Here is a 14,401-nt window from a genome sequence, read left to right on the forward strand (position 1 = left end):
AACAAATTCCTAATTAATTTACAAATTAACTAAGAAAGCTTGAAACTGGCATGCAAGCCAGGGACTGCCTTGACTCTGATGAATGATGCATGTCTGGGCGGCCTTGCGCGGAAATCCACTAGGATGCCCCGATTAGCTTCTGTTTTTGTAATTATTCTTGGAAAGCGCGCCAAGCTCCGGAAGGTTGCTAGTTCTTGATTTGCTGCAACAGAGAGCAGGAAAGGGGCATAGCAATGTATTTTCACAAATGTATGCATGCCTCGATCCTCGCGCCACCAATCACGTATATCGACGCATGATGGCCGAGGAGTCGATTTGCATTACTCAATATAGAATGAATGCACATGAAAACTCAACTAAAACCTAACTCCATCATGGATAATCCGGAGTGTCGGTGACTGGGGAATTGAGACACGTTCCGTCACTCGGAGTACGAAACTTACCTCGTTTCCCGTGCTCAGGCTAACCCCTATCCCAAGCACGATGCAATATGCATGATATGCATGAAATGCAACTAATATACAACCTAGCATACACAATGCTATGAAATGGCATACACGATGCACGATGTAACAAGGCATACACAATGCTTTAACATACAACCTAGCATACGCAATGCTATGAAATGAAATGGCATACGCAATGCAATATGGACTTACACCAACATGAGTGGACCTCAGCCACACTCACATAGGAGGCCATAAGATGAAAATGAGACAACTCGGAATGCGTGCATACATGCACGCAAACCGAGGACCGAACCTAAGGCACGGAATGCCACTCTAACAAGACATGGCAAGGCATGGAATATGATATGCAAACATGCAAATTTCAGCAGTAAAACATGACCCAAAACAGCCCCGAATCATAGGAATATGGCACCCGATGCATGAAATGGTCCCGAAATGCAAGATTAAGCACACGAAATGATTTGTAGCTACATCAAGCATGCATTATTTGCTCATGACATGTGAAGATAGATTCAAGGCAACCCAAAAATAAGCATGTTTACAGTTCTAAGTAAGGCCAAACAGAAAACACAAATAGGGCAAAACTAGCATGCAAAAATGGCCCTAAATGTGAGATAATGAAGCAACTCACAGCTGCTGACCCCAAGAAGATTAGGGCCCTTCAACAATGTTGAAGAGGGCCCCAAAATATGATGTTTTACAGTTTACAACAAACTCCAAAAACCAGCACAGGTATGGCTAAGATCTCATGCAAGAAAAGGGCCAAAAGATGGACAAAGGAGCAAGTAGTGGTTGCTGGCCTTAAACACAAAGGGGCCCTTCAACAATGTTGAAGAGGGGCAAGAAATAATGCATTTTACAGTTGATGGACAGACCCAAAACAGTATGCATGCAAGCCTAAGATACCATGCAAAATGAGGCCAAAAAGAGAGATATAATCGCAAGTAGTAAATGGAAGCCTCAAACCATGAAAGACCCTTAATGAAACATGAAGAGGAGGTCAAAATAAGACTTTTTTCAGTTCTGAAAAGAGCCCAAAAATAGAAGAATCCGAGGCTAACAAATCATGCAAAAATATGGCCAAAAGAGAGATATAAAGGCAAGTAATGAATAGAAGCCTCAAAAAGTGATGAGCCCTTCAACAATGTTGAATAAGGGCTCAAAATAAGCAACTCTTCAGTTTATGACATGCCTCAAAACAGATTATACATAAGCCAAAAATACTACACAAGATAATGGCATACAAGAGGGATAATGAAGCAAGTGCAACAAGGAGGCCTCAAACAGTGAGAGGCCCTTAAACAAAAATGAAAAGGAGCTCAAAAAAATGCCACTTTCAGTTAGGGCCGGAGCTCAAAATAGTAAGCATGTATGGCAAAGAAATGATACAAGAATAAGCTCAAAAGAGTGGGAATGGTACTCACCCTTGAAGACCAAACTTTGGTAGCTACTTGGACCAAAATGCAGCACTCCTAAGCTCTGGAGAACACCCTCAAACTGCTGGAATGGAGGATGGAAGGGTAGGGCTATGTGTTGGTGAAGAAAAGGGGTATAGGACTTGAGAGGTTTAGTGCTTGGAAGAGAGGAGAAAGAGAGATACAAAGCAAGGGTTTGAGGCCAAATATTCCAACCCTAATATCAGAGCTGGAGCCTCTGATATATAGGCAAGAATGGGGGGGAAAAGGGGGAAAAAAATGGAGGGAAAACATGCCGAGTTTCCCTCCAAAAAGCAGCCCCCCGGATATAGAATCTGGGGGAAAAATGAATACACTTCTGCACTGTAGATGATGTGAGGATTCTGGCCGGCTGCTTATCTAGGTTGCAGGTGGCCGGCCGGCTACTTCACATGGCCGGCCGGCCAAGGGTCAAAAGGGTCAAGTGTGATTAATGGCCGGCCACCACAAATAGAGAGCCTTTGATGTGTGCACAACACAACCCTGTGGTTGAACACTGGAAAAAAGTGAACCAAGAGAGAGAACAACCCACTTTTCAAAGGGGTTCAAAAGGGTCAACAACAATTACTGGCCGGCCACCAAATATTGGTGGCCTCCCAGGTGTGTACATCACAAATATGTGGTTTTGGGTGCAAGAAAATGGTCCAAGGGTGTTCAACATTGGCTCTGAAGTGAGGAAAATCGGGTGACGAAGGGCGATGAAGGGATAAAGTTGGCTGACAGAACAATTACTGACCTCCCACCCTTCTACAGCCTTCTTACCAATGAAACAGAGGTCCCTGCCAAAAATGAACCAAAACCAATGCAGAGTGAAGGTTCGGGGGCCGAAACACGCAGTTCGAGGCCCCAAAAACGGGCTGTTAAGCACCGGGAGTGGTGTTCAACCACGAAGTTGGTTTCTCGGACCTCAGTGTCCCTCAAAAGGGAGCAAATAAGAAGTATGCCAAAAAACGAAGCAAATGGAGATGGTTAAGCGGTCCCGAACCGAGGCACACGGCCAACGGTTCCGAAAAATCGGAAACCGGACTCCAAACGGGCAAAAATGGCCTACGACCACAAAACGTAGCCTACGGCCACTGAGAGATGATCTACGAGACCTCTCCCTCCCTTCGCGAAGAGAAAACAGAGAAAACCGAGCCTGGTTCGCAAACTGAGGCAAAGCAGCAGGCAGTTGAGATTAGGTGATGTTCAGCAAGGTTTACGCTGACAGATGGGATAGCGGAGCCATGTGTCAGGAGATGATTGGGAGTGGATATGGGGCGCAGAGGGTATATAAGCATGTCTGCGTCCCCCATACGCGAGAGAGGAACACTTTGTAAGATTACTCCTACACTCTAACCCTCCTCTCTCTCGCTCTCTCTATCCTAAGGTGTGTGCTAACTTGATCGTCGGAGGGTTTTTCCGGCCACACACCGCCGGGTAGCTCACCATTGTTTGCTCGCAGGTGATCGGATAGAGACGGAGCTCGGAAGAAAGGAATACGGGCTTGCCGGAATATCTGCTTCCCGTACATTACCCAAACAGATAGTCTAACTTTAATTAGGACTCTTGTCTTCCATTTGATTATCTCGGATTCAGGTGTGATATGTTCACATCTCGGCTAACCAAAATCACCCACGTGTAACCTCGACTAACAACTCAGGTCATGTGGACAACCCAAAAATTATGTCCCCACAGATACAGTGATATATCCTCAAAGGTATTTACATGATTTGAGACCAGTCTTACAATTAGAAATAAAAAATAAGAGAAGAATCATAAGAAAGAGCTATGATCTCCTAAGTAATCTCGATGACTCGGATTTGTGTACGAAGATTTGCGACTTGGATTCGTTTATGAATCGTTCACAAAGAGCTTTGAGAAAGATGTTGCCATTTTCGCCAATGGCGGTGATGGACCTAATGTCTGATTCTGTCAAGTTTTCTCCGTCAAAGAGGAGACAATTAGGGGTTCTTGGGAAGGGTGGGGAGGTCGCTGGAGTTTGTCAAACTGGGGGATTGCTAGATGTTGTCGAAGGAGTAGGGGCCGTCGGTGAAGATGAGGGTGAGAAGATGCCCTGTCCTTTTTTTTTTTTCTTTTTTTTTTTGGGCACCAAAACGATGTCGTTTTGGTGCATTACAACATACACTACACTAGATGTATTACAGCAGATTCACCCTCAAAGTTTGAGGGGTTATTTGGAAAGTGTTATGTAAATATATTTTTTTGACATTTTACAAGAAAAAGGTAAAATATGAATTGTATTTAAAGTGATGTGGTTGAAAGGTGATACAATACAAATAAAATAGTATGACCTAAACAAATCTATTTTAACACATGCCAAACAAAATTTAAGGGCTCATTTGTTAACAATACATTTTAACCAAAACATCACTATAAGTTATCACGTCACTTTCTCTATTTTCTACACATTATTTTATAAAAAATTAAAAAATTATTAAAATAATTTATTCGGAAACGAAATGTAGAAGTATGGTCCAAACTAATAACCCAACAAAATAAATGCCAAACAAGATGAAATTAACCCCTTCAATCCTTCAAATCCCATCAAACAAACACGTTTTATATATAAGTGCATAAAAGTCAATTTCTGGTCTCAGCCAATAATTGGAAGCATATTAAAATGATGCTTCCATCCGCATCTTAAAAAAATAAAAAATCTTCCATCAAGAATAATTGAAATCTCAAAACAAAAGATAAAAAAATTACTTCAAAGTGAAATCCTTTAAAATATAAAAATAAATCATTCTGTTTAAACTAAAAATTTTTAAGTTTTCAATTTATATTTTTAATTTTAGTGACTTTTTAATTTTTAAATCACTTAATTCAAATACACTTAAAAATACAAAATTTAAGATTTTTTAACAATTTTATTAAATATAAAAATGCGAAAAAATAGTATATTTTTATATTTATTAAATAATATATTTAAATGGACAAAATATGAAAAAATTCATTACAAAAATTTTAAAATATTTTTACAAAAATCAAAACCAGAAAAAAAAAAAGACAAAAACTATCTGACCCGTTTAAACTCTGCAAGAGAAGCGGTGTTCTCTCTTTCCTCTCTCTCTCTCTCTGTAAGCCTATGGTAGACAGCCGAGACAATAATATCGAAGGAAAGATCGCCATGGACGCTGATCTCGAATCAACCATCGAATTGTTCGTGGATTTTGATGATTGATTTTGACGACCCAGAATAATCTCCAATCATTTGATTTGATGTCTCCGACCTTGATATGTCGCCGGCGTTGCCAGATTCCACAGCTCCTCCGGCAAACACCGCTCACCAACTGAAAAACCCTAATCGTAACGGTCAGATTTCCACTCCTTTTTCATTATATACTTGTGGCTTCTCTTCGTATAATCAATCAAACATCATGAATTCATCGCATTCAAATACCGATCCTTCTGATATTGGTTTGAACAATCCGAGATTGGGTTCTGGGAAGCCAGAATTTGGCTCCGCTTTGGGCCGTTCGAAGCCGAGAATGGTGAAGCTGAGGAGGCACGCGGCTTCTAATCATCCGAGGTCGACACTGTCGTCGGAAACTGGTAACATTGATCCTGGGTTTAATCCGTTTCGACCCGTTTCGGATAATTCCATTTCTTCATTTTCTCAGATGGAAATGGGTTCTTCATTTTCTGGGAATTTGAACTTTGGGAATGTTGCTAATGATGATTTTGTGTTTGGAGCTAGCCCCGAAAAATCGACCACCAATTTGGATTCCAAGGTAGGGAATTCTAGTGGATTTGTGGAAAATGTTTTTCTTGACGACATGAGGAAATTGAAAATTGGACATGAACAAGAGTTTGTGAGTAAATTGAAAATTGGACATGAACAAGAGTTTGTGAGTAACATTAATCCTTCATTAAATTTAAATGCGAGTGATAGAGATAGTTCTAGCCATGCTAAACTTCCTGATGAAATGAGAAAATTGAACATTGAAGGCTCAAGCAATGTGGAAAGTTCTAAGAATGTTAAAAATGTGAATTCTAACTTGAATGCACATAATATGACCCATTTTATGTTTGGAAGTGGCAACAATGTCACCAATTCATTTGGTACGAGTGTGGCATCTGAACTTCCGACTGAGTTGAAGAAATTGAATATTAAAGATGCTGGGGAGGTTGATGGAAGTAATCTTAATTGCAGTGCTGATGATAAGAAGTCTGCATTTGGTTACATTAATAAGTGCAATAATTCTTTGGATGGAAGTTCAGCAAATATGCTTCCTGATAAGATGAAGAATTTGAACATGAAGGACTCTCTGAATACTTATGTTGGTGAGAAGGAAGAGGTCAATTTCACTTCCAGTGACAAGAGTGGCTTTGTTTTCAGAAGTACTAGAGGCGATTCTGGTAGTTTTGAAGGGAGAGCTGAAAATATGTTACTAGACGAGATGGAAAAGTTGAAAATAGCAAAGGAGGCTGGGGATAATAATTATCAAAGACAGGCGGGTTTTGGTTCCTCTACACCTTTTGCAAAGGACAGTCTTGGAAATTTGGGTGATAAGAAATTCCCGGATTTTAGGAGCTCGATTCCTGCTGAGTTCACTTTTCAGGCAGGGCTGCAGGGTCAGAGTTTTAGTGGAAGTCAGGTTCCCCAAGAAGAATATGTCACACCTAACCAAAAAGGAAATATATTTACTTGTGTAGATAAGAAACTGGAGTTCAGTGCAAAGAGGGAATCGGTTAAAGATGCCAGGTCAAAGAAAAAAAGAGGAAAGTTGAGGATTCCTACCCCAGTTCAACCATGGCTTGGGCAGGATTTTAGCTCGAGGAAAAGTAGTTCACAAGAACGTGCAGACTCGTTTGAATCATATTCTCCAATGGATGTTTCTCCTTATCAGGAGACATTGGCAGATAATAGAGGTTCAAGAGAACCTTCTGTGACATCTGAAGAGGCCTTCCATTCTTATGTGGACAATGCCTCGAGCAAATCACACCCGACAGTTTCAAACGATGCAGCAGATGAAGATTTGGTTGTTGCAACTCAATGCTTGGATATTAATGAAGGTGATGTAAAATGTACAGAAATGAAAGTGGAAGGTTCTCAATATATGTTTGGTAAAGGTCCTGTTGCTGAGGGTCCTTCAGGAGAACCTGCTTTGGGATCTGAGACCGACAGCTTTCAATCTGCAGCTGAACAGTTAGACTATAGCACTGATACATTTGTAACTGCTGCAGATTCTGAAGTGAGCTCCAGCTTGAGGATTGAGAATCAAGATATTGATGGCAAGATGCAATTTAGTTTTGCTTCAGCCTCGGAAGATGGTAGCTTCACATTTGCAGCATCTTCCTCTGCTCAAGGTCAATCGTCAGCAGCAATGCGCCACCACAAAAAGAAAAACCGTATAAAAGTTGTTAATGAGTCGTATAGTTCTCTTCCTAATACTAAAGTTTCACATACAGCATCCTCTACACAGTTTCTCCCACACTCTGAATCATCTTCGCTTTTGTCCCCTAGGCGGGGTCAAAAAGGAGATCTACCTATTTCGTTCAGCAAAAGGGGGGATAGGTCTAACTTTGAAGTAGTCAAGGAACAGGAAACCAAGCAAGAAACTATCTCTACCCCTGCTGCAAGCATTGCAACTCAGGAAGCCTGTGAGAAGTGGCGACTAAGGTATGATTTTATTTCTAACCAGCTGGTTGACAGTTTTGCCAATACATCAATGGTGGAAATTGTCAAGTAATTATCTTTCTTGTATAGTATCTTTTTGGTCCATTTGACAGTTTGGTCATGTTGCCCCAAAATAAGGTTACTGTGAGTCATTTTCATTGCATAATTTGTGACTGCTCTTGGTCGAGAATGTTGATTTTGATTAATATCAGGGGAAACCAAGCCTATGGCAATGGAGATATGTCAAGAGCCGAGGACTATTACACACAAGGGGTGAACTGTGTCCCTCAAAATGAGAATTCTAGAGGCTGCCTTAGGGCTTTGATGCTATGCTATAGCAACCGGGCAGCAACACGTATGTCCCTTGGAAAAATGAGAGAAGCACTGGCAGACTGCATGAAGGCTGCTGTAATAGATCCCAATTTTCTCAGGGTGCAAGTTCGAGCTGCAAAGTAAGGCTTCTTCTTTTTTTACCGATCTCTTGTTTGATTATGCATTTCTTAATTTCATATGCATTATGACATAAGGTTGCGAGGTTGCATCTGTCACTTCTTTATTGCTTAAGAATATGCAATGAAAGGTTATCTTTACTTTCCACTTCATACCACATCCTGGACACTACATGATGATAATAGGACTTTGTATAAATATATAGAATAAGCGGATATCGTGGAAGTTGGACTGGAAATGTGGATAGTCTTGCAGTAAGTTGTTCTAGATGAGTGATATATTGTGTGATGTTCAGCTGAGATCTTCTTTTTGATATTGTCCCAAAGGATTTAATTTTCTTGCCTATGGTTGTATTATGGGGTGCGATATAAGTCTCTCTTGGGTTTGGTTTCTGCTCTACATAGTTTTCTAATGTCAAAATGTCAACATGTTTATTTGATTTCTATATTCGCAGAAAATAATGATGAGGATGTGAAACACAGAGCAATATGTGCTTTTCTCATGTCCAAATAGTAATACTTAAATTTGGATTAACATATTGTATTCTTGAGCTACTGAACTTTACTAAACAAAGCTTTATCTACCAGTTACTAGTTATCTGGGGTTGTTTGGAAAGTGCTAGATTAGTATACTTTTTGACGTTTTACGAAAAAATGTGAAATATGGGTTGGGTTTGAATTGATGTGGTAGAGAGGTGATGTGACTTAAATAAGATGATTGTGACCTAAACAGGATAATGTGCTAAAATAGCATGTGCTATTTTAGCACATGCCAAACAACCACTTGGGATTATACTTACCAGTTACCATATGCTAATCCAACATATGTTTTTCAAATTGAGACTTTGGGACTGGAAACCTCTGGAAGAGCATTGCAATTTTTGAATGCTCATAGAATTTGAAAATTTTATTCCTGTAGACCAATAATCATATAATACCTCCCAAACACCCATTAATGGGTACTAAATACTAATTGGGCGTTGTTTTGTTTTATATAATTGTAGAACAATAGCCTATTGTTAATGCATTTGAAATCATATTGGGCGTGTTTGGCACTGCTTATATGAGTTGCTTATAGTTTTTTTTTTTTTTTTAATATTTATTTTGGGAGTCTGTGCTAGAGTGTTTGATGTAGTTTCTACTTACAATTTATTACGCAAAAATAAGTAAATTAAGTTTAAAAAAATTGATTATTTGGAAGTTGGAGGAGGAGTGCTTTTGGTTTCTGTTTTCTTATTATCAGCTTTCAGTTTTCAAGAAGCTGCACCAAACATGCCCATTTTCCATGGATTGCTTTAAGAACCTTCGAATGATCTTTATCCTCTGAAAAGAATCATTTTTTATCTGCTTATGCATCCAATCAATCCTCATTCTTCCTGTCAATGTATACAAATGGATGATTGTAATACTACTTTTATTATGATTTCAGTTTATTTTGACATTAACATCTTCTTTTAGCATCCGGGAATAACTTTTCATTGTTGAATTTCAGAGCTTTCATGCATGTCTATGTTTGGTACGCATTTTAATTCTAACTGATTGATTTGTCGGGTGGATCTTTTTTTATATTAAATCTTGGTCATATTGAGGCTCATTATGTTACAATATGAACATTGTTATGTAATCCTCGACGTTATGTCTCCACTTTTAGGAGTGAAGTTCTCTGCTTTTAAGTTGAATGCCTAAAAGGGCTCTAAATTTTTGTGCTTTCTGGAATCTTGGCTGTTATGCTTGGTGTGCATTGTAGTTCTGACTGATTGATATGTTGTATGGACATTTTTATGTTAAATCATGTTTGTACTGATGCTCAATGATTTAGTGTATGGAAATTGTTTATATAGTTTTCATGTTGTTTCTCCACTTTTACTGGCGGGTAAATTATCTGCTTTTAAATGAAATACCTAAAAAGGTCCTGAAGGTTTCTGCCCTCTTGACTGTCATGCAGCATCTCTATCATTTGACGAATTTTGTTACACTTGTTTTCAATTTGCTAATGGACCATAGTCTTTGCGTATTTTGTTTCAGTTATTAGATGCTGAGTAACTCTAATTTGGATTTTGTTCAATAATATTGGATTCTTATGTCCAAAATTTTGCATCCTGTTTAGTTGTTACCTGGCCCTTGGGGAAGTTGAAGATGCATCAATACATTTCATTAAGTGCTTTCAATCAGGAAGTGATGCCTGTGTGGACCGTAAGCTGGTGTTAGAAGCCTCTGAGGGCCTGGAGAAGGTGCAGGTATAGTAATAGTTTATTCCTCAATTGTATTTTATTGTTTCCGTTTTATTAATTCATTACTATTATTTGTTTTTATAAATTTTAACAGCATTCAATGATGTAATACCAGTATGCATCTAAATCACTGAAAACTTCGTAACCAAATCATATCTTGTCACTAAATTGATGAGTGCTCATCCAGATGCATTGAGGTCATGTTTGTTTGTACGGATTGGATTAGATGAGGTCATGTTTTTTTTATTTTATTTTTTTAATTTATTTTTTTATTGCAGCTGATTGGGTGTTAGTTTGTGATATGTATTGTCCTCTTTGTTCTGAGTTTCGTCTCTTTGGGCTACTTCTTTTTATATGTATTTTTCCTTATAGAGGATGTCTTATCCTCATTTCTTTTGGCTTTATGCCTTAATAAAATCTTTGTTTGTTGCTGATAAAAAAATAAAAATAAAAAAATAAGCAATTCTAGGACTAACAGTCCTATGATTATCAATATGTTTGGATTGTGTATTCTATCGCATGCTTTGATTGACTTGGCATTATGAGGGATTTGACAAAATCCTATCAATTTTGCAATGTAACTAATTAGTCTAAACTTCTTCTTAGTCCATTTTGTATCCCACCTTTCTCTTGGGATTCAATAGTTCCTCATATAGGGGAGACTATATTCGGATGGACGATTAGTCCAGACCAAGGTTTTAAAAAGCGGCTGCAACCGTTACGTAACGCTGTTACGTAACGGTTTTGGCGGTTACTGCCACCCGTTACGGCCGCTTTTGCAGTGTGAATGAGATTCACAGGTGTGTCGGTCGTAGCGGCTACCGTAGCGGTCGTAACGGTGCCGTAACAGTCGTAACGGCCTATTACGCACCGTTACGTAACGGTTCCAAACTTGTAAAAATAAATTGATGTATATTATTTGTAAAAATTTATGTATTATTGATTGATGTTTTTGATATTGATGTCTATTACAATGATTCATGATTCCTATATATAGAAGAGGGTGAGTGTGTAGTAGGTAAGGAGTAGGTGAAGTGGAGGTAGTAGTGGTGTAGTGGGTTAGGTTTAGTGGAGTAGGTGAGGTGGTAGTGGTGTAGTGGGTTAGGTTTAGTGGAGTAGGTTTAAGTGGGTGAAGTAGGTGGAGAGTAGGTGGATTTTAACAGCCCCCGCAAACTCAAGGGGGATAGGAACTAACCAACTTGAGTTTGGAGAGAGTAACAAAACAAAAAAATACATAAAAATAAAAGAGGATAAGAGACACTGTATGGTCGTGTCAGACCATTGGTGAAGACACTGGATGGTGGTGTCATAACGTTGTAGAGGACACTGTATGGGGGTGTCATAACCATGTAGAGGACAATGCATGGTGGTGTCATAACGGTGTAGAGGACACTGGATGGCGGTGTCAGACTGATGTAGAAGACAGTTTATGGGGTCATGTCGGACTGTTGTAGCAGACACTGTGTGGTCGTGTCAGACCGATGTAGAAGACAGTTTATGGGGTCATGTCGGACCGATGTAGCTGACAATGTTGAGATAGTTGTTGTGACAGTTTACGGAGTCTTGCTGGACCCTTGTAGAAACTAACCAAAATCAATGTCGGGACAGTTTACAGAGTCTTGTCGGACCCATGAAGGAGCTAACCAGAATCAATGTCGGGACAGTTTACAGAGTCTTGTCGGACCCTTGAAGGAGCTAACCGGAATCAATGTCGGGACAGTTTACAGAGTCTTGTCGGACCCCTAAAAAGTCGCACCCTCAAAAGGTGTTGTGACAGTTGTTGTGACAGTTTACGGAGTCTTGCTGGACCCTTGTAGAAACTAACCGGAATCAATGTCGGGACAGTTTACAGAGTCTTGTCGGACCCATAAAGGAGCTAACCGGAATTAATGTCGGGACAGTTTACAGAGTCTTGTCAGACCCATGTAAAAGTTGCACCCTCAAAAGGTGTGCCCAATTTTTCAAAAGGCGTGCCATCAAAAGGCGTGTCCAATTCATCAAAAGGTGTGCCGGACATGATGGCGAGGCACGTGAGTGTCTTGGCTGGCGCGCCCGTTTGTCGTCTGGCGTCAAGGGGCGCGCGATACGCGTGGCTGCCTTGGCTATTTAACCAAGACGAAGGCTGAGGCCGAGGCAGAGGCTGAGACAAGAAACCTGCGAATTTCTCTGAAAAACTCTTCGTTGTGCTGAGAGAGAGAGTCTGTAACACTCTGTTGCGAGAGATAGTCTGTAATACTCTGTTGCCCAGAAAATGGCCTCGTCTTCCCGGAGTCTGCTCACTCTCTTTCCAGACCTCAACGAGTCAACAAGAGAGAAAACTGGTGCGGTGGCACTGGAACCTCAACCAAGTGCCCCGGAGTTTGCTCCGTTAAACTTTCCGATGCGGTCTGTGGAGCAAAAAATGGCGGTGCAGTCGGATGTGGAGGCCAATCAGTATACGTTGAAGTCAAGGTATGTGTAGAAAATAAGCGGAATAGGTTGAGGTCCGGCGGGCGGCCAAGGCGAGGTTGCCGGTTGCCGCCCGCCGGTGAAGCGAGAAATACTAAGGTCTTAACCTTGCTCTGATACCATGTAAAAATTTATGTATTATTGATTGATGTTTTTGATATTGATGTCTATTACAATGATTCATGATTCCTATATATAGAAGAGGGTGAGTGTGTAGTAGGTAAGGAGTAGGTGAAGTGGAGGTAGTAGTGGTGTAGTGGGTTAGGTTTAGTGGAGTAGGTGAGGTGGTAGTGGTGTAGTGGGTTAGGTTTAGTGGAGTAGGTTTAAGTGGGTGAAGTAGGTGGAGAGTAGGTGGATTATTGATTGATATATTGATTGATATATATTACAAATGGTGAGTGGCTCATTATATAGGAGAGGGTGAGTGTAGTAGGTGAGGAGTAGGTGAGGAGTAGGTGGTGGTAGGTGATGGTAAATTGGTGGTAGGTGATGGTAAATTCTAACAGTCCCCCGCAAACTCAAGGAGGATAGAAACTAACCAACTTGAGTTTGAAGAGAGGAACAAAACAAGAAAATACATAAAAATAAAAGAGGATAAGAGACACTGTATGGTCGTGTCAGACCATTGGTGAAGACACTGGATGGTGGTGTCATAACGTTGTAGAGGACACTGTATGGGGGTGTCATAACCATGTAGAGGACACTGTATGGTGGTGTCATAACGATGTAGAGGACACTGGATGGCGGTGTCAGACCGATGTAGAAGACAGTTTATGGGGTCATGTCGGACCGTTGTAGCAGACAATGTTGTGACAGTTGTTATGACAGTTTACAGAGTCTTGCTGGACCCTTGTAGAAACTAACCGGAATCAATGTCGGGACAGTTTACAGAGTCTTGTTGGACCCTTGAAGGAGCTAACCGGAATCAATGTCGGGACGGTTTACAGAGTCTTGTCGGACCCATAAAGGAGCTAACCGGAATCAATGTCGGGACAGTTTACAGAGTCTTGTCGGACCCTTAAAAAGTCGCACCCTCAAAAGGTGTGCCCAATCTTTCAAAAGGCGTGCCATCAAAAGGCGTGCCCAATCCATAAAAAGGCGTGCCATCAAAAGGCGTGCTCAATCCATAAAAAGACGTGCCATCAAAAAGCGCGCCAGACACGCGGCGATGCACGTGAGCGACAGTGCGCGTGTCGGCCTCTTCGTCATGTGCTATATAAATGAAGGCGGAGGCTGAGAGAACATGTGGAAATCAAACCAGTCTGAAACCTCTGAAAAGCTCTTCGTGGGCTGAGAGAGATACACTGGTAACACTCTGTAAACACTCTGTAACCAACCCATCTCTGAAACACTCAGCAACCATAACATGGCCTCTTCTTCCCGTCCAGCTACCCAGAACATGGCCTCCTCTTCCCGTGGTCTGCTCACTCTCTTTCCCGACCTCAACGAGTCAACAAGAGAGATAACTGGTGTGGTGGCCAGTGAACCTCAACCAAGCGCCTCTGGTTTTGCTCCGTTGAACTTTCCGATGCGGTCGGTGGAGCAAAAAATGGCGGTGCAAACTGATATTGAGGCCAATCAGTATACTCTGAAGTCATGTGTGGAAACCATGACTGCGGTTACAAATTTGTCGAACCGGCTGCAGAGTAGGACAAATGAGGTGCAGCAGTTAAACGCCCAACTGGCTCTGCTCCAACGCATGTATAAGGATGCGAGAGCAGAGATA

At 40.8% G+C, this 14,401-nt stretch overlaps 1 protein-coding gene across 4 annotated transcripts in view; it reads left to right on the forward strand.

Annotated features, from left to right (window-relative positions):
* Window positions 1–4,919: 4,919 nt before the first annotated feature.
* Window positions 4,920–14,401, forward strand: part of LOC114318429 (uncharacterized) — a 44,549-nt gene continuing 35,067 nt past the window's right edge. For 2 of the 4 annotated variants that reach the window (XM_082904122.1, XM_082904123.1), the window contains exons 1-4: window positions 4,920–6,943; window positions 7,115–7,550; window positions 7,760–7,999; window positions 10,104–10,233. In XM_082904122.1, coding sequence (XP_082760248.1) covers window positions 5,164–6,943; window positions 7,115–7,550; window positions 7,760–7,999; window positions 10,104–10,233 — 2,586 coding nt within the window. In that variant the 5' untranslated portion in view covers window positions 4,920–5,163. Of the gene's footprint in view, window positions 7,551–7,759; window positions 8,000–10,103; window positions 10,234–14,401 lie in introns of all 4 variants that reach the window. The other 2 variants (XM_082904120.1, XM_082904121.1) reach the window with 1 other exon arrangement.

This window comes from Camellia sinensis, chromosome 14 (genome assembly GCF_055761805.1).
Source record: "Camellia sinensis isolate YWXY chromosome 14, ASM5576180v1, whole genome shotgun sequence".
NCBI classification, from domain to species: Eukaryota; Viridiplantae; Streptophyta; class Magnoliopsida; order Ericales; family Theaceae; genus Camellia; species Camellia sinensis.